The sequence below is a fragment of the Polypterus senegalus genome, chromosome 14, assembly GCF_016835505.1.
Source record: "Polypterus senegalus isolate Bchr_013 chromosome 14, ASM1683550v1, whole genome shotgun sequence".
NCBI lineage: Eukaryota > Metazoa > Chordata > Cladistia > Polypteriformes > Polypteridae > Polypterus > Polypterus senegalus.
In genome coordinates, this window is record NC_053167.1 from 20,157,045 (window position 1) to 20,179,033 (window position 21,989).

Genomic DNA, 21,989 nt, shown 5'->3' on the forward strand with positions numbered 1-21,989 from the left:
AAAAAAAGTTTTGTTGTACAACGTGCAACTCTGACCTCATACAGCACAACGGTGATGCACGAACATCTGAAAAAGAACCATACCATTAAAGGCTCTGTATGTTCAGCCCTCTACAATGCAAATAAAAAACATTCAATTTTTTTTTGTGCCATGGTCACTCTGCTTAATTATAGTGCTGCATTACATGTATTCATACACATTTGTTAGCATATATTTTGAAAACCTGGATGAGAAGCGTACGTCCTTGCCTAAGCAGAAAACTATTTTTTCCCTCAGTCTCATGTGCAAAAAAAAAAAAAAAAAAATCAAAGACACTGGTACCATAAAGATAGAAAAAACAGCAGTGAATTCTGCAGCACATAAATGTGACTGAAATACATATTGCTCACTCCGAATCAAAAGATAGGAGCAGGTGAAAAGGCTAAAGTTTAAGCCTAGTTGACTATCGCTCTGCAATTTGTTTTTATACAACACGGAGAAAGACAATGATGTATACATACTGCTGCAGCAATCTTAGTTTATCCAGTAAAACAGATTGTGGCAGGATCACACAGTTTAAAAAGCTAATATCTAACAGTACATTCACAACAGTAAATGGCATGCATGCAGTGTGTTGGCTGCTAACAAATGTTAGAATCTGCAGTGGTAAATCGTTTAAAGTAAAAAGAACTTTCAATTAAATTCAAGTCAACATATTGCACAGCAAGTGAGTGAAGTTTCACACAAAAAATTTCACTGTAAAAGAAAAATAGTTTGAACATTTCATTTTCAAATATATGGCAACATGTTCATTGTGGTGAACTAATTTCAAATATTGCTAGATAATTGTTTTTTGCTTGTACAAAGGTTACAGGTTCAGACGGTCAAGTGTAAATCGCTTCATGTGTTATGCAAAATATAACAGTGCAGTAAACAAATTATATAGTCATTTTAATATTATCCGGCTATGAAAATATCCTTCCTCTGCTTTTCTTAATCTTTTGCCTAATTTGTACTCCTTTCCATTATAATCCTACTTAATGAAGAAACTAAAGTTAATTCCACATAAATCATTTTTATTCATTGTCTATTCTATATAAATACTCCATATTTTTATGGACAGTGTCACACATGGGCACCTTAGGATCACCTTCCAGACTCTAAGGTACACAATACCACTTCGGGATGAAAGCGGGCACTGTCACTAACAGTATTCTCTCTTTTCCCCCCTACAGTACCGAGATGATGTCCAATGAGGAAAATTAACTACTCCTATATTATCCCAAGAAGTCCTGCCTCTTCCCACCAGACCCTAGAAAATCAGAAATCCCTGGAAGAAGGCATCTCAGTTGGGATTTTGATCCCTTCCTTGCAGGAATCTCCTTATGCAGAATCACTGATTTGAATAAGCAGAGTAGGCAGATGAAGTGCCATTTTTCGGCAGTGCCACCACCTCATACCAGTTTTTGGGTCCTTAGCGTTAAATAGGTTGGGCCGAGATGGCGACCTAATTATTCTTTAGGACTCCTCTGCTTCTTCCCAACTTTACAACAGACCCCTCCACAAACAGGTGATGCATAGCACTTTATTACATTTCATGGATAGAAAAGAAACTGAAAGAAATTGCAATGCAAACTAAAAAAAAGAAAAAAGTTAAAGTCATCGGACTAAACCAGGTTATCATGAGATGTCAGGTAACCAGCAGAGTATGAGGAAATACTTAAGGAGTGATGCCTATTTACGTTAAACAATTACAGATTAAAAAGTGACAGTGTCATTATTATGAAGGGAGTCAGTAGTGGATCCAAAACCATTTTAAAACAAGCTCAAGAAGAGCAAAGGGTCACAGAAATTTAGAGGTAAGCATTGCACAAAATTTACAAATGTTCTCTTCACAAAAAGAACCTTATATACCAACTAGCCATGTGCGCCCAACTACTTTGCGCGTGTTAAAGTTGTCTGTGAAGGGCTCCCTGTTTAAACGCGGCTGCCAATCGTGAACTGGGCCCTTTGTCGCACAGCATTATGATTTTTTATAAGGGAAACAAAGTTAAAAAATAAAACCCTTGGATATTGATTCGATAGGAACGGCCCACTCGGAATCAATATCCAAATCGTAATTATGTGGTGGTGTAGGAGCATTTCTGTTTCTGTCTGTTCACAGTCCGTCTCGTTTTCAGGACACTGTCGTTTCCTCTCACGATGTCTTCTCAACCTTTCTCCAATCTCGTAGGTTGCTTTGTGGCAATCCAAAGAGTAAGGCAATAGACATGGAGCAATGGTTATTAAAGGGGGACACAGGTATCCAGGCTCTTTAAAGCATAAATAGAGATCACTTCACTGACATGTGAGCAAGCCACGGTACAACTGTGAGACGCGCAGCACTCGCCAGCTACAACGCAACAATAAATTTCCGGAACATGCTGTTACGTTGTCATTCATTTTACCCACTGTCTTTCTTTTCATTCATATGTTATGTAGGCACGTACCTTTTATCTTCGGTAATCTCATTCTCTAACCAGGCCTCAGGAGCTAATCAGCGTAACACTGTCCACCACTCCTTTCGTTATTCCGGCACATTGTTGACATCCGTGAGTAACAACAACGAAATAAACTGGAAGGTGGTCTACGCATGCATGGAATTCGCAGACAAAAGATCAAGATCTCTTTAGTTAATTAAAGCACAACAATTTGTTTAGTTAGAATGTCTGCGTTTTGAAATGTGACTGGAGTTCTACAGTCTTCAGTAGTATAAGCCTGGAGAAGATTCTTAATGCAATGCCAATGTTTTAGCTGTCTCTCTACTGCCATCTAGTGCTTCTTCTAATTCATTCGCAGACAAACAAAGATGAAGACCCAAATGAAGATTATATATAGAGATCGTAAATTACCAAATAGTGTGGTAGATAGTAGTATTTCTCAAACCTTCAAAACTCTACTCAATAAGGCAAATGGGACCATCAAGCTTAATGTGCCAAATTGCAAGTTATCATCAACATTACAACTAATGCAGTGAATCAATGCCAACAAACAGCATGGCTATGGCTGCCAGATCAAATGTCACCATTCAAATATAATTCGAAATAGGGATGCTACAATCAGGTTTTTGATAGAAAGAGACTGGCATGTATCAAATGTTCATAAGAAATTAGCAAAATACACAGTTCTTAATGATTGCACATACTTTGAAAAGTTCTGACAATCAGTTAGCCAAATCATCAAGGTGGATACAAAAGCACAAGAAGGGTAATTAGTTTTTTTTTTTCTTTTAGGAACCTCTGGCTCCTTGAGGTCAATTTTTGTCTGGAGCGCTGAAGGGCATACTACTTTCCCACACTGGAGTGGGTTTATAGTGTATAGTAATTCTGTGAGTGTAGAGGTTTATCCAGTTCCTCTGCATTGAGTATCTAGTAGTAGCTTTTATAATGGGTCAAAAAAAAAAAAAAACTCATAAGATTGTGCCTCACCGTCTTTAAACCAAGTATAATATAAGCCCTTATAGCACTTACTGTTATATGGCCAATGATTTTTATCTCAATCTATGAAGAGAAATTTCTGTTGCATTGAATTCAGACCCTTTGCTCAGTATTTAGTAGAAACACCCTTTTGAGCTAATACAGCCATGAGTCTTCTTGGAAAAGACTGGTGGTCCCACCACACAACAATCAATGTTGTTTTGGCCTTGGAGTTCAGGACCCGGAGACCATATCACATAAAGCACACCAAAGGGAGGTCTGAATATCTCAAAAGGTGCTTCTTATTGCTGTTTGGGGTGTCATATACAACAACCAACAATAATGTCTAAATCTCATAATATACCTCGCACTGTTGTCTTCAAGTAATCCGAGTATCTCATATATCTGTCTCATAGTGAATATTGGAATACAGTCTTCATATTCCATGTGCCTCACACAGGAGATTTTGTAAGCTGCTCCCTGTGTGGCTGGTTATGAGAGACAGAATTCCACACAATTGACAGCTCCTAGAATTTTATACAGTTTTAGACCATCTCATACTGAATGAGGTGAGAATTAGTTCTCCGGAGTAAGGCTGATACTGGGAGATACTCATAGACCACTTTACTCTGGAGGTTATCGGAGTATGGGGGATAGATTGGAGTGAGGGTTCTGGGTGTTTTATGTCTCTCCTTAGAAATGGAGTTGAGAGGTTCACATACAGAGACCTACATTTTGAAGTCTGCGTATCCTGTTAAAGTGAAAAGAAACATTAGTCAATAAGAAGCCCGGAATGGCAGTTTTTCACTGGACTGTATTGGAAAAGTGATGAGCAGTGCCTGGTTGTCTCACACACTGAGGAGAGGCAAGACACATGACAGCCCGCATGGAGTTTGCTAAAAGACACCTGAAGGACTCTGAGATGGTGAGAAATAAGATTCTCTGGTCTGATTAGACCAAGATAGAACTTTTTGGCCTTAATTCTAAGCGGTATGTGTGGAGACAACCAGGCACTACTCATCACTAGTCCAATACAGTCCCCACAGTGAAGCATGGCGGTGGCAGCATCATGCTGTGGGGGTGTTTTTCAGCTGCAGGGACAGAATGACTGGTTGCAATCGAGGGAAAGATGAATGCGGCCATGTACAGGGATATCCTGGACAAAAACCTTCTCCAGAGTACTAAGGACCTCAGACTGGGCCAAAGGTTTACCTTTCAACAAGACAATGACCCTAAGCACACAGCTAAAACAACAAAGGAGTGGCTTCACAACAACTCTGTGACTGTTCTTGAATGGCCCAGCCAGAGCCCTGACTTAAACCCAATTGAGCATCTCTGGAGAGACCTAAAAATGGCTGTCCACCAGCGTTTACCATCCAACCTGACAGAACTGGAGAGGATCTGCAAGGAGGAATGGCAGAGGATCCCCAAATCCAGGTGTGAAAAACTTGTTGCATCTTTCCCAAGACGATTCATGGCTGTATTAGCTCAAAAGGTGCTTCTACTGAATAGTTAGGACCATGCGATATCAGTTTTTCTTTTTTAATAAATCTGCAACAATTTCAAAAATTCTTTTTTTTGTCTGTCAATATGGGGTGCTGTGTACACATTAATGAGGAAAAAAATTAATTTAAATGATTTTAGCAAATGGCTGCAATATAACAAAGAGTGAAAAATTGAAGGGGGTCTGAATACTTTCCGTACCCACTGTGTGTGTGTATATATATATATATATATATATATATATATATATATATACATATATATACACATACATACATACACATATATATACATATATATATACACATATATACATATAATACACACATACACTCACCTAAAGGATTATTAGGAACACCATACTAATACGGTGTTTGACCACCTTTCGCCTTCAGAACTGCCTTAATTCTACGTGGCATTGATTCAACAAGGTGCTGAAAGCATTCTTTAGAAATGTTGGCCCATATTGATAGGATAGCATCTTGCAGTTGATGGAGATTTGTGGGATGCACATCCAGGGCACGAAGCTCCCGTTCCACCACATCCCAAAGATGCTCTATTGGGTTGAGATCTGGTGACTGTGGTGGCCATTTTAGTACAGTGAACTCATTGTCATGTTCAAGAAACCAATTTAAAATGATTCGAGCTTTGTGACATGGTGCATTATCCTGCTGGAAGTAGCCATCAGAGGATGGGTACATGGTGGTCATGAAGGGATGGACATGGTCAGAAACAATGCTCAGGTAGCCCGTGGCATTTAAACGATGCCCAATTGGCACTAAGGGGCCTAAAGTGTGCCAAGAAAACATCCCCCATACCATTACACCACCACCACCAGCCTGCACAGTGGTAACAAGGCATGATGGATCCATGTTCTCATTCTGTTTACGCCAAATTCTGACTCTACCATTTGAATGTCTCAACAGAAATCGAGACTCATCAGACCAGGCAACATTATTCAGTCTTCAACTGTCCAATTTTGGTGAGCTTGTGCAAATTGTAGCCTCTTTTTCTTATTTGTAGTGGAGATGATTGGTATCTGGTGGGGTCTTCTGCTGTTGTAGCCCATCCGCCTCAAGGTTGTGCGTGTTGTGGCTTCACAAATGCTTTGCTGCATACCTCGGTTGTAACGAGTGGTTATTTCAGTCAAAGTTGCTCTTCTATCAGCTTGAATCAGTCGGCCCATTCTCCTCTGACCTCTAGCATCAACAAGGCATTTTTAGCCCACAGGACTGCCGCATACTGGATGTTTTTCCCTTTTCACACCATTCTTTGTAAACCCTAGAAATAGTTGTGTGTGAAAATCCCAGTAACTGAGCAGATTGTGAAATACTCAGACTGGCCCGTCTGGCACCAACAACCATGCCACACTCAAAATTGCTTAAATCACCTTTCTTTCCCATTCTGACATTCAGTTTGGAGTTCAGGAGATTGTCTTGACCAGGATCACACCCCTAAATGCATTGAGGCAACTGCCATGTGATTGGTTGATTAGATAATTGCATTGATGAGAAATTGAACATGTGTTCCTAATAATCCTTTAGGTGAGTGTATATACATATATATACACATATATATACACATATATACATACACATATATATACACATATATATACACATATATTCCTGATTTCTTATTCTTTTGCATGTTTGTCACACAAAATGTTTCTGATCATCAAACACATTTAACCATTAGTCAAATATAACACAAGTAAACACAAAATGCAGTTATTAAATGATGGTTTTTATTATTTAGGGAGAAATAAATCCAAACCTACATGGCCCTGTGTTAAAAAGTAATTGCACCCTGAACCTAACAACTGGTTGGGCCACCCTTAGCAGCAATAACTGCAATCAAGCGTTTGCGATAACTTGCAATGAGTCTTTTACAGCGCTCTGGAGGAATTTTGGCCCACTCATCTTTGCAGAATTGTTGTAATTCAGCTTTATTTGAGGGTTTTCTAGCATGAACCGCCTTTTTAAGGTCATGCCATAGCATCTCAATTGGATTCAGGTCAGGACTTTGACTAGGCCACTCCAAAGTCTTAATTTTGTTTTTCTTCAGCCATTCAGAGGTGGATTTGCTGGTGTGTTTTGGGTCATTTTCCTGTTGCAGCACCCAAGATCGCTTCAGCTTGAGTTGACGAACAGATGGCCGGACATTCTCCTTCAGGATTTTTTGGTAGACAGTAGAATTCATGGTTCCATCTATCACAGCAAGCCTTCCAGGTCCTGGAGCAGCAAAACAACCCCAGACCATCACACTACCACCACCATATTTTACTGTTGGTATGATGCTCTTTTTCTGAAATGCTGTGTTCCTTTTATGCCAGATGTAAATGGGACATTTGCCTTCCAAAAAGTTCAACTTTTGTCTCATCAGTCCACAAGGTATTTTCCCAAAAGTCTTGGCAATCATTGAGATGTTTCTTAGCAAAATTGAGACGAGCCCAAATGTTCTTTTTGCTTAACAGTGGTTTGCGTCTTGGAAATCTGCCCAGCAGGCCGTTTTTGCCCAGTCTCTTTCTTATGGAAGAGTCGTGAACACTGAACTTAATTGAGGCAAGTGAGGCCTGCAGTTCTTTAGACGTTGTCCTAGGGTCTTTTGTGACCTCTCAGATGAGTCGTCTCTGCGCTCTTGGGGTAATTGTGGTCCTGGGAAGGTTCACAACTGTTCCATGTTTTTGCCATTTGTGGATAATGGCTCTCACTGTGGTTCGCTGGAGTCGCAAAGCTTTAGAAATGGCTTTATAACCTTTACCAGACTGATAGATCTCAATTACTTCTGTTCTCATTTGTTCCTGAATTTCTTTGGATCTTGGCATGATGTCTAGCTTTTGGTCTACTTCTCTGTGTCAGGCAGCTCCTATTTAAGTAATTTCTTGATTGAAACAGGTGTGGCAGTAATCAGGCCTGGGGGTGGCTACGGAAATTGAACTCAGGTGTGATACACCACAGTTAGGGTATTTTTTAACAAGGGGGCAATTACTTTTTCACACAGGGCCATGTAGGTTTGGATTTTTTTTTCTCCCTAAATAATAAAAACCATCATTTAAAAACTGCCTTTTGTGTTTACTTATGTTATATTTGACTAATGGTTAAATGTGTTTGATGATCAGAAACATTTTGTGTGACAAACATGCAAAAGAATAAGAAATCAGGAAGAGGGCAAATAGTTTTTCACACCACTGTACATATACACACACACGCAGCAGCAGACCACACACATATACATACAGTGAAACCTCGGTTAACGAATGCCCTATTTAACGAACAAATTGGTTAAACTTATTTTTAACAATTTTTGTCTTGGTTAACGACCAAAATTTGGATAACGAATGCAGGCACAGACCATTTTTGTGCATTCGTGCTCATTTGTGCTTTGGTGCGCTTGCTGTAAACATTGCTTTTCTGAGTGTAGTGTGTTCACTAATGTTACTTTTTTGTTATTTTTTTACTTACATATTTAATCGTTATGGCACCTAAGAAAGAGAAAGATTTTAGTGATAGTGACAGTTGGAAACGTGCTAGTGTAGCAGTAAAGAAAGAAATTATAGCAAAACACGAGAATGGCATTTGTGTTTGACATCGCAAAGGAATATAATATGGCGAAATCAATGGTCTCAACAATTCTAAAAAACAAAGAGGCATTTAAGGCGGCTGAAGTGACAAAAAGGAGTGACTGTGTTAACGAAACAAAGGTCTAAAGTGCAAGATGAAGTGGAAAAACTGCTGCTAATTTGGATAAATGAAAAGCAGTTGGCTGGAGATTGTGTTAGTGAAGCAATAATTTCTGAAAAGGCTAAGCAGTTACAGTGATTTGTTAAACAAAACACCCGGTGCAAGTGCTGATGAGCGAGACTTTAAAGCCAGTAGAGGGCGCTTTGAGAATTTTCACCAGCGAATTGGAATTCATAGTGCTATAAGGCACAGGGAAGCTACAAATTCAAATGAAACTGTAGCAAAAACATTTGTGGATGTATTTGCGGAGTTTTGTTGAAAGTGAAGGCTATGTCTCGTATCCAGTGTTTAATTGCGACGAGACAGGGATATTTTGGGAAAAAATATCCAGATGAACCTACATCACCCAAGAGGGAAAGGCACTACCCGGACACAAGTCTATGAAAGACAGGCTTACACTTTTATTTTTGCACTAATGCAAGTGGTGACTTTAAAAGGTCAAACCAATTTTAGTCTGCCACGCTGAAAATCCTAGCGTCTTTAAGCACAATAATGTGATCAAGTCTAAACTGCCTGTACAATGGAGGGCAAATAGCAAGACATGGGTAACTTGGACCTTATTTATGGATTGGCTGACAGAAGTGTTTGTTCCAACTGCCAGAAATTACCTTCAGGAAAAGGATCTTCCTCTTAGACGTCTTCTCTTAATGAATGATGCCCCTGCGCATTCACCAGGTTTGGAGTAAGACTTGGATAACAAGTATGACTTCATTAACGTCAAATATCTTCCATCCAATACTACTCCATTACTGCAACCGATGGATCAGCAGGTCATTTCCAATTTCAAGAAGCTATATACTAAGGCACCGTTTTCCAGGTCACTAATGACACTGATTTGACCCTTCGAGTTTTTTGGAAGGAGCGCTTTAAACATCCTCCACTGCATCAACCTCATTGACAAAGCCTGGAGTGATGTCTCATCCTGCACATCTGCCTGAAGAAACTTTGGCCAAGTCGTGTTTGAGACTTCGAGAGATTTGAAGGAGAGTGTTCTGCCGAAATAGTCAATGAAATCGTGTCCATTGGCAACCCCTCTCAACCTGCATTATAATTTACTCTACTTTCAACCAAAAAGATAACAGTGGTATATCTTTCATTTCCTTGGAAAATCTGAGTACTGGGGTATTTTACAAACAAAGATTTTTAGTGAAGCAGTATTTAGCTGTATGAAATTAAATCAAATGTGAATAACTGGCTGTGCAAACATTTAGGTACCCCTGTAATTCTGCTGATTTGAAAGCATGTGACTGCTCAATACTGATTACTTGTGACACCAAATTGGTTGGATTAGTTTGTTAAGCCTTGAACTTCATAGGCAGGTGTGTCCAATCATGAGAAAAGGTATATAAGGTGGTCAAGTTGTGCTTCCCTTCGACTCTCCTCTGAAGAGTGGCAGCATGGGAACCTCAAAGCAACTCTCCAAAGAACTGAAAACAAAGATTGTTCAGTATCATGGTTTAGGGAAGGCTATAAAAAGCTCTCTCAGAAGTTTAAACTGTCAGTTTCAACTGTAAGGAATGTAATCAGGAAATGGAAGGCCACAGGTATAGTTGCTGTTAAACTCAGGTCTGGCAGGCCAAGAAAAATACAGGATCGGCATATGCGCAGGATTGTGAGAATGGTTACAGAAAACCCACACATCACCTCCAAAGACCTACAAGAACATCTTGCTGCAGATGGTGTTATCTGTACATCGTTCTACAATTCAGTGCAACTTGTACAAAGAACATCTGTATGCCAGGGTGATGAGAAAGAAGCCCTTTCTGCACTCACGCCACAAACAGAGTCGCTTGATGTAAGCAAATGCTCATTTAGACAAGCCAGATTCATTTTGGAATGAAGTGCTAAGGACTGATGAGACAAAAATTGAGTTATTTGGTCATAACAAAAAGCGCTTTGCATGGCGGACGAAGAACACCGCATTACAAGAACACCACCTGCAACCTACTGTCAAATTTGGTGGAGGGTCCATCATGCTGTGGGGCTGTGTGGCTAGTTCAGGGACTGGGGCCCTTGGTAAAGTCAAGGGTCAGATGAATTGAAACCAATATCAACAAATTCTTCAGAATAATGTTCAAGCATTAGTCAGAAAGTTGAAGTTACACAGGGGTTGGATATCCCAAAAAGACAATGACCCAAAACACAGTTCGAAATCCACAAAGGCATTCATGCAGATGGAGAAGTACAACATTCTGGAATGGCCATCACAGTCCCTTGACTTGAATATTATCGAAAATCTGTGGGATGATTTGAAGTAGGCTGTCCATGCTCAGCAGCCATCAAAATTAATTGAACTGGAGAGATTGCGTATGGAAGAATAGTCAAAAATACTTCCATCCAGAATCCAGACACTCAAAGGCTATAGGAGGCGTCTAGAGGCTGTTATATTTGCAAAAGAAGGTTCAACTAAGTATTGATGTAATATTTCTGATGGGGTGCCCAAATTTATGCACCTATCCAATTTTGTTATGATACGTATTGCATATGTTCTTTTAATCCGATAAACATCACTGCTGAAATACTACTGTTTTCATAAGGCATGTCATATATTAAAAGGAAGTTGCTACTTTGAAAGCTCAGCCAATGATAAATAAAAATCAAAGAATTAAGAGGGGTTCCCATTTTTTTCATATGGCTCTGTTGAGAATCGTGACGTGAAAAAAAAATAAATAAATCACAGAATCAGTGATACCAGATGTTTTTGTGGAGGGGGATTCCCCTTCAAAACAGTACCTTCCTTCTCCTCCACCATCCACTTATGCCATCAACTACAACAAACATGGTAAATGCAGTGTGGTTTTATTTAATTTATTTGAACTAATGTTATACATTTTTCTCTATTTTTCATCATAGAAAAAACAATAAAAATTACAAAATTTCTGAGGCTGGAACAGATTAATTGTATTTACATTAATTTTAATGGGAAAAATTGCTTTGGTTAGTGAACAGAGTCACGGAGTGGATTACGTTCGTTAACTGAGGTTCAACTTTGCGTGTGTTTGTATATACACACACACACACACACACACACACTCTAGAATCATTAAGCCAAGTCTGAATATATTCTGATACTTAATGGTACAACGTTCCATTTACAAAAAATATGCCCAATTTAACAGATTAGACATGCCAAATGTCAGCACTGTCGGTCAATACACATTCAATACAATAAAAAGGAGGACAAAAGGTTTGGTATGACTAGGTAAATACCTGGACGTCTAACAGCAGGATCAGGATCCAAAGTCTTTCTCAGATATTCAGTGAGAGTTTGTAAATTTGCATCATTCAAATCCATGTTTAGCCTGCATCCAATAAAGAATAAGCATGAATAATTGTTAGCAAATATATTTTTCATAACAGACCACTTAAGTACAGATTGCCAGTTTCAAACAACAACTTCGTATTTGAGGATCAGCATTAAATGCAGTCCTAAGCAAGTGTTTACCTAACATGATGACATGTTTCTATACCATAAAAAGTGTTATATACCCAAATCATGGATATCATATAGCAAGTTTATTAACAAAAACTACCTAAAACTAAAAAATGTAGTTTAATAAAAAAAGCTAAAAACTGAAACTTGACCCACATAAAAAGGTGAAAACCGAAAGGGGTGGAAACAGAGCTTAATTTTTTTAAATAAATCAATTGCCTGCAACATAATAATCCATGTTCTGTCTGGAGTGGACACAATATTTTCCAGTACCACACAAAGATGCAAGTCAAAATATTCCCATGCAGTAATTACTACAACTTGTCATGGAAAGCTGGCAGATAAATTCTTTAAAAACAACATTAAAAGTGGCCTAATTAGTTTAGCTCACTAACACTTAAATGTAGAATTACTAAAGCCCACCTGAAATCCCTTCACACCTCTCAGTCAGTGTCTTTTCTGTTGTAAATGTTTCAAAAAGCACAAGCAGCCTATCCCATCCCACAATCAACGCAGAAAGGAAAGTTCTCTCAGCTCAAGTCTGTTTATCTGCACGTGAGTTGCCTAGAGTTGTATAGGGTAAAAATTATTATTTGGAATACATGCATTTCTTGTGTCTTCCATTTTTACAACAATCTATGTAAATACATCGTTAAATCAAACTTTTTTCATGTTTTAGTAAAAAATTTACAAAATGTAGACATGAAGTGTATAATGTGTGAAGCCTGAAGTCCAAATATCAAACATTTTCACAAAAAGTATAACAAGTACACTTTTATTCAAGAATACAACTGCAGGAAAAGAACTTCCATTAGGGTATGACATTGACATGTCTTTAATACAACTGCTTTGGTGGCGCAGCAGTATGAACTGCTGATTGGAAATTTAAAAGGACGACCGTTTGATTCTGTATGCCTCCTTTATGAGAAGTGAGCTCCTCTTATTCTTACCATTATAGAATAAAAGCATACATTTGATTTGAGTCTGTAACAGCCAGTGTGAATTTATGGTATTTGTGAAGGTTAGCTATAACAGAGGTGATCTATGATGATGAGGGTTCTACATCGGAGAAAGAGAATAGAAGCCCTCCCCACAAGAAACATCCACTCACACATAAAAACGCAGCTGCAGCATGTGTAGAGGCGAAAGATAGCACCATTTGAATGCAGTAACAGGCCAGGCATCATCCTGTCAGTCAATGTGCCGCACGCGTGTCGTTCATAGAAAAAGCAGCGCTTACAATGCTCACTGAGGTATCGTGCAAAGTCCTGTTTTTGATTGTTTTCTGATGGTCTTTATATGAAAATTATATACAAGATGGATTGAATGTTATTTACCTCGATTTATTTACATATCTTCCTACGGCATAAAGTCACAAGTAGACTGCAGAGCTTCCCGCGTTTGATCGACACAGGCATGCTCACAAAATACATGTGTAATACCACGAAAAATTTATGCTTAAACTTCAATATGCGGGCAATGGCACAAGAATGCAGTTAGATTTCTTATTTGGGCACATACACCATCCAGATCTAAACACTAGCATGGAGAGTCGCTCACCTACTGAAGAGTCTATAGCTGGAGGCAGAAGCTGCTATAGCACTTTTGCCATCACTGTACTTTGTAAGCATGCCTTTGTCGATCAAACACAGGAAGTTCTGCAGTCTACATTTGACTTTATGCTATAGGAAGATGAGTAAATAAATCAAGGTAAATAACATTCAATCTGGCTTTTATTTAAGTACCACTAGCGTCGCAGCGGAGAAGTAATGAAAAGAAACATTTTAATAATAAAGTAACATGATTGACAATGTAATTGTTTTGTCATTAGTGTTGCTGGCGCATATTCTATATATACACACACACACACATCTATATCTCCTTTGGGGTGCGTATGTAAGTTAAATTTAGTCATCATTGCACAAATTTTTCTTCACCATAGAAATTTAAAGACTAAATTCAACTTCCATTCCTACCAAAGATATTTCTGGCGACTAAATAGAACCTGCTTATATCCAAATTCGAGCTATTGAGCTGTCGCCTGCCTGAATAAGTCACCCTCGCTTCGCTTTTACTTTTTTACCGTTCATTTAATCATGGCTAGTCGCGGAAAAATTATAACATGGAAGGAGGATTACATGGAGTACGTCTTTACCAAAACAATTATTGATGGCGAATAAAGTATCCATTATTCATAAAGCTTCAATTGGTGATCTGTTTTTCTGCGTTAACCTCATATTTTTTCATACTTCTTCTCAAACCAAGGGGGTGTGAGGGTAAAATGAATCGGGAAGCACTGAGATCTATCAATATACTAGCAGAATACTCGTGATTCGCAGCGGAGAAGTAGTGTGTTAAAGAAGGAATGAAAAAGAAAAGGAAAAATTTTTAAAATAACGTAACATGGATTGTCAATGCAATTGTTTTGTCACTGTTATGAGTGTCGCTGTGATATATATACAGCAAAATACCCGCGCTTCGCAGCGATGTTGTGTGTTAAAGAAGTTATGAAAAAGAAAAGGAAACATTTTAAAAATGAATGTAACATGATTGTCAAAGTAATTGTTTTGTGTATTTGGCGGCAGCGTCACAAAGTTGTTCTGATTTAACTGCATCAGAAAATGTACAAACCGGATTCCAAAAAAGTTGGGACACTAAACAAATAGTGGATAAAAACTGAATGCAATGATGTGGAGATGGCAAATGTCAATATTTTATTTGTGATAGAACGTAGATGACAGATCAAACGTTTAATCTGAGTAAATGTATCATTTTAAAGTAAAAATATGTTCATTCAAAATTTCACGGTGTCAACAAATCGAAAAAAAGTTGGGACAAGTAGCAATAAGAGGCTGGAAAAAGTAAATTTGAGCATAACGAAGAGCTGGAAGACCAATTAACACTAATTAGGTCAATTGGCAACATCATTGGGTATAAAAAGAGATTCTCAGAGTGGCAGTGTCTTTGCATCTATCATCATCAACTGTGCATAACATCATCCGAAGATTCAGAGAATCTGGAACAATCTCTGTGCGTAAGGGTCAAGGCCGTAAAACCATACTGGATGTCCGTGATCTCCGGGCCCTTAAACGACACTGCACCACAAACAGGAATGCTACTGTAAAGGAAATCACAGAATGGGCTCAGGAATACTTCTAGAAACCATTGTCAGTGAACACAATCCACCGTGCCATCCGCCGTTGCCAGCTGAAACTCTACAGTGCAAAGAAGAAGCCATTTCTAAGCAAGATACACAAGCTCAGGCATTTTCACTGGACCAGGGATCATTTAAAATGGAGTGTGGCAAAATGGAAGACTGTTCTGTGGTCAGACGAGTCACGATTCAAAGTTCTTTTGGAAATCTGGGGACGCCATGTCATCTGGACCAAAGAGGACATGGACAACCCAAGTTGTTATCAACGCTCAGTTCAGAAGCCTGCATCTCTGATGGTATGGGGTTGCATGAGTGCGTGTGGCATGGGCAGCCTGCATGTCTGGAAAGGCACCATCAATGCAGAAAAATATATTCAGGTTCTAGAACATATGCTCCCATCCAGACGTCATCTCTTTCAGGGAAGACCCTGCATTTTTCAACAAGATAATGCCAGAACACATTCCGTATCAATCACAACATCATGGCTGCGTAGGAGAAGGGTCCGGGTACTGAAATGGCCAGTCTACAGTCCAGATCTTTCACCTATAGAGAACATTCGGCGCATCATAAAGAGGAAGGTCGTCAAAGAAGGCCCAAGACGATTGAACAGTTAGAGGTCTGTATTAGACAAGAATGGGAGAGCATTCCTATTTCTAAACTTGAGAAACTGGTCTCCTCGGTCCCCAGACGTCTGTTGAGTGTTGTAAGAAGGGGAGATGCCACACAGTAGTGAAAATGGCCTTGTCCCAACTTTTTTGGGATTTGTTGACACCATGAAATTCTGAATCAACATATTTTTCCCTTAAAATGATACATTTTCTCAGTTTAAACTTTTGTTCCGTGATTTATGTTCTATTCTGAATAAAATATTAGAAGTTGGCACCTCCACATCATTGCATTCAGTTTTTATTCACGATTTGTATAGTGTCCCAACTTTTTTGGAATCCGGTTTGTACCACGACGCCTGAACGCCTTTTTACTGTTTTCTCACAGCTTGGATTGCTGCTGTCATAATGGGTTTGAGTCCACACATATATATATATATTACTGTATATAGATATGAAGATATGTATCTATCTATATATATCTATCTATAGGTAGGTGTGTGTGTATATACATACAAACACAGGTATATTTATGTGTACAGTCAACCCTCGTTTATCGCGGTTAATCCGTTCCAGACTCTGCCGTGATAAATGAATTTCCGCGAAGTAGGATTCTTTATTTATAAATCGAATATTTTCGCAGTTGGAGCATAGAAAATCTGTTTACGACCTTCTAAATACAGTAATCCTCTCGATCAAGCGGGTTATGCGTCCAGACCCCGTGATAGGTGAAAATCCACGAAGTAGAAACCATATGTTTGTATGGTTATTTTTATATATATTAAGCCCTTATAAACTCTCCCACACTGTTAACATTATTAGAGCCCTCTAGACATGAAATAACACCCTTTAGTCAAACGTTTAAACTGTGCTTCATGACAAGACAGAGATGGCACTTCTTTCTCACAATTAAAAGAATGCAAACATATCTAATCTTCAAAGGAGCACCGTGAAGAGCAGATAATGTCAGAGAGAGCACTTGCTAAGAAAAGCAAACAATCAAAAAAATCAATACGTGTAAGTATACAGAAGCACCGCGATAAAGCGGCATTTTGTAGAGGATCGTCCTATCTTCTAGGCAAACAGCCACTGTGTAAACAGCCCCCTCTGCTCACACCCCCTTCGTCAGGCAGACAGAGTGAGAGAGACAGAGAGAAGCAAACAAAACAAGCGCCACGAGGGAAGCATATCTTATAGCATTGAGGAGTTTTAGTTAATATGTAATACATGCTCTGATTGGGTAGCTTCTAAGCCATCCGCCAATAGCATCCCTTGTATGAAATCAACTGGGCAATCAAACGGAGGAAACATGTAACCTAAATTAAAAGACCCATTGTCCGCAGAAAGCGGCGAACCAGCCAGAAATCCGTGATATATATTTAGATGTGCTTACATTTAAAATCCGCGATAGACTGAAGCCGCGAAAGTCAAAGCGCGATATAGCGAGGGATTACTGTATATGTATGTGTCTATATGTGTGTGTGTATAGCTTTGGTCACTGAGTGCAAGGGAAAATAAAATAGTCTATAAGTTATTAAACAGTAAAACATTAACGTTTTAAGAAGTACAGGTACATTGAGCACTACTGTAGTGGTTGCGGGTAAACTACATTCTAAAGACTTTGTAACACAACAGGTACAGTGGGAGCCACGTCAAACAGCCGCCTGGAGCATGACAGGTCCATGACAGGACCATGCACAATCCGTGCACGGAATGTGATCCCCCGCGATGACGCAGTTAAATGATGCCCGTCCCATAAACGCCCCATGCTTTCTAAAAGATGGTTGCAATGCTGTATAATCCCGCCAGATGGAGCATTGACTGCTTCAGTTAACTGCAGTTTGGGAGTGAAGTGGAGTTTTAGAGTGGAATTAATAAATCGTTGTTTGGAACACACGCATTTCATGTCTGTTCCGTTTCTACAGTAATCTGTGTAAACACATTGTTAAAACAAACGTTTTTTATATTCTACTAGTAGATGACAAAATGTAGGCATAAACTATATAATGTATGAAGCCTGAAGTATCAAAGAAATAATTTCACAAAAGATACAAATCTAACACAATTGCGCTTTTATTCAAAAATAAAACTGCAGAAACAAAAAGCCGCCTTAACATGCGACATTGACAACCGTTTATTACGACTGCCTCCGTAGCGCAATAGAATCAGCTCCCGGCTGGGAATCAAAAGGTCGCGAGTTCGATCCTGCACCACTCCGTTTTGAGAAGTAAACTGCTCTTAGTCTTATTATTTTAGAATAAAAACATACATTTGATTTCAGTCTGCAACAGCCGGTGTAATTTATGACACATGTAAATGTTCCCCGCAGGGGAGAAAATTTATTTTTAACCTTCGCCGTTCTGCCTGTCTGAACTCCCTGTCTATCTATATAGTAATATCAGTAATTTTATTATATAGGAGCTTCCCTGTCTGCCTATCATATAGTGCCTTTCCTTCCTATCTATATATCTACCCCTTTAGCTGTTTTTTTATATATCTATTATACAGTGCCTTCCCTCTTTATTTATATATCTAGTGCCTTCTCTGCCTGTCTGTCTGATTGCATATAGCGCTGAACTTACTGCTCTGTACTATTCTGTCCTCTGCAAGTTCTGGAGTACAAAAGAAACAGCACCATACAGCAACATGTGCGAACTGGCAAGATCGGGTAAAAAACACGCGGTCACCGATTACAAACCGCAAGATGAAAGAAAGAGACAATATATGTAAAAACATCATCGCACTGATGCAATACTATTTGAAAACGAACAGCGTCAGATCGGGTTTGAATATGCGCCCAATCTGGCGCTGTTCGTTTTTAAATAATATTGCATGTACTGTGCATTGAAACTGCTGCACTGAATAAGCTGACTCCTTCTGTAACAGCGTCAGCGTGTATTCAAACCCGATCTGACGCTGTTCGCTTTCAAATAATATTGCATGTACTTAACTATTTTAGAATAAAAACATACATTTGATTACAGTCAGTCTGTAAGAGCCAGTGTAAATGCATGATAATTGTAAAGGTTAGCTTTTTTTTTTTAATTCAGTTCCATTCTCTGTCGCAGTTCTTAGCATTGCACCACGCAAGCTGTCGTATCAACCAACTACCGTAACTTGCTTTATTTTTTTCTTCACTTATAGTCTAGAATAAAAGTGCACTTGTTTTTTATTCTTGTACACCAACATATGTTCCTGTGTTTGAGCAACACGGGCATGCTCAAAAATAGACATGTAATGCCACCGAAAAGTGCACGCAGGCACTTCAGTTATAAGCATTGATGCGAGAATGTAGTCACAAATGCAGCTGCAGAGCTACAGCGCATCTTTATGTGAAAACAGCATTCTCAGATGGGGGGGGTAGGGAAGGATCCTGAACACGACTGAGAGAATGAAAAGTGAATTAAAAAAAAAACCTAACCTTTACAAGTATCATAAATTACACCAGCTGTTAAACACTGAAATCAAATGCAGGGAGGATTAAATCCCCATAAACATTTACACTTGAAAACAATACTAACAGAACTAAACAGTTCCAGAGGGTTAGCGCCTGTTATCGCAGGACAGGAATCACCTACAGGATACTACTGTATTTTTCACTGCTTATATATTTTTGCTATAGTTTCATTTGGTTTCACGATTTCATATATTTGTGTGTGTGTGTGTGTGTGTGTGTGTGTGTGCAAGAAAGAGTGAGAGAGAGAGAGAGAGAGAGAGAGAGAGAGAGAGAGAGATAGCGCGCGTGTGCGAGAGGGCTTATATTGTGATTTGTCCACGGTTAAAGCCTGGCTTAACTACTAATAAAAAACATTTCAATGTAACCCATGGGTCTCAATCACAAAATCAGCCAACACTGTAAACAAATGACACAACAAATTATATACTCTGAAACGTTCATTTGAACATTTAAAAATATATACAAAAATATAAATATAAAAACAATCAACTATTATTGTTAAAGTCAGTCCGTGGCTGTTCAGGATCAAGTTTATGGGGCTTCGTTTAACGTTGAAGCACTAGCGGCTAAAGTGCCACCGGGTGTGTGTGTGTGTGTGTGTGTGTGTGTGTGTGTGTGTGCGCGCGCGCTTCGGCATTCGTCAGGTTTGTCTGAGCTCGCTTTAACACAAACACATTTGCGCGCCAGCAGGACGAAAAAAAACATTTTAGCACCATCTAACAGTCAGTAATAAGGAGAAGTCAGTACATTCTCCGTTGAGATTTCTCACATTCCACTCCTCCTAAGTTAGTCTTTTAATGAAGTTCTAAGAAAACTAAGAAAAATATTTTGGGTCACTTAAGCACGAAATAGCACGTACGCAAATGATCAAGATTTTAATTGTTGTCATTTTTCTCAAACATGATTTTCCAACTTGGCGTTTATAAAGATTCAGACAGACTGAATTTAAGAATGCACCCCTAGTAACCTAAAACACACACACACACACACACACAGAAGAGCAAAGCGGAGATGCGCATTCACACCTCAGACCGTCTTTTGTCTTGTAAATGAGGTATCCTAATTCACCTTCCAATCCCCACCAGCACACACACTCTTAGTCTGTACTGTACACTGTTGTTTGTTAGGGCACTTGGTTATACAGAGTACTTTAATGTATAAAACACTTACTTCCTGGTTTGTTTTATTTTAAATATAACTTATTACCTTATTCAGCAAAATAAACAATGTTATCTTTGTGTTAATTATTAACGTATTGATGTCTTTTAATTAAGGACAAAAATAGACCATGCGCTTGTGTTTAGGACTGCTGAACAGCTGTGTTCATAGGTTTAATCAATGATTTACAAGACAACAGTTAAAGCATTTGTGGATGAGAGGGGTGTGTGTGTGTGTGCGCTACTGCATTTCTCCGTTGGCTTTAACACAAACACATTTGCGCAGACAGGTCTAAAGAACCCCTCCCCCCGCCAAAAAAACACACACAGAGCAATTAGCACCATGTCATAGTCAGTATTCTCCACTGAGGTTTCTCACCTTCCACTCCTTCTAAGTATGTCTTTGCTCTTTTGATGGAGTTCTTAAAACCCAAAAAATTTATACTGAGAAAAAATTATGGGTCACAATCACAAACTAGCACAGATACATATGATCAAGTGTTTAACTATTGTGTTCATTTGTTTCTATGACAAGTAATAATAATAATATTATTAGCCCAACTCTGACTATTTAAAACAAAGGCGTCTCCCATTTTTTGCCCATTTACTGTAAGTAGTTGGTTCAAGTAAATGTTTTTTTTAAATAACCAAACAATCCCCCAACAATTAAAACACGCACACACGACTTTAGAAATAAAATTTATTCTTCCAAAACTTCTTAAAACCGTTCTCACCTCTCCGCCAGTGTCTTTTGTTAATCTAAATGTGCTGATAAAAGAAAAGCTGCAAGTAGCCAGCTATTCCATCCCCCCAATGACTTAGAACGTGCACAAACTTCTCCCAGCTCATGTCTTGATTGATTATCTGGGAGTGAAGTAGAGTTTTAGAGTGGAAATAATAGATCATTATTTGGAATACACACATTTCACGTGTGTTCCGTTTCTACAGTAATCCGTGTAAACACATTTTTAAAACATAAACTTTTTTCATATTGTAGTAGTAAATGACAAAATGTAGGCATAAACTATATATAATGTATGAAGCCTGAAGTCCAAATATCAAAACACTTAAACAAAAGGTATTCCCACACACCCTTCCTACATTAACGACATGTGTACTATGCTATGGTTAACTCTCTGTGCTATGGTTCCTATTACACTGAATGAGCACCTGACATTGTACTTTCATCCCTATATAAATAACATTTGAGTTACAAGTAGCGTCTTTATTTGAAAGCGGCATTGTCAGATTGGGGGTAGGGAATCGTGAGCGACAGAGAATGGAACTGAATTAAAAAAAAAAAGCTAACCTTTACAATTATCATCATGTATTTACACTGGCTCTTACAGACTGACCGAAATCAAATGTATGTTTTTATTCTAAAATAGTTAAGTACATGCAATATTATTTGAAACGAACAGCGCCAGATCGGGTTTGAATACACGCCGACGCTGTTACAGGAGTCCGCTTATTCAGTGTAGCAGTTTCAACACACAGTACATG

The 21,989-nt window shown here is 38.7% G+C and overlaps 1 protein-coding gene across 1 annotated transcript in view; it reads right to left on the minus strand.

Annotated features, from left to right (window-relative positions):
- cse1l (CSE1 chromosome segregation 1-like (yeast)) overlaps positions 1 to 21,989 on the minus strand; it is a 227,024-nt gene that overhangs the window by 152,263 nt on the left and 52,772 nt on the right. The window contains exon 2 of the mRNA XM_039734891.1: positions 11,891 to 11,982. Coding sequence (XP_039590825.1) covers positions 11,891 to 11,975 — 85 coding nt within the window. The 5' untranslated portion in view covers positions 11,976 to 11,982. The remainder of the gene's footprint in view (positions 1 to 11,890; positions 11,983 to 21,989) is intronic.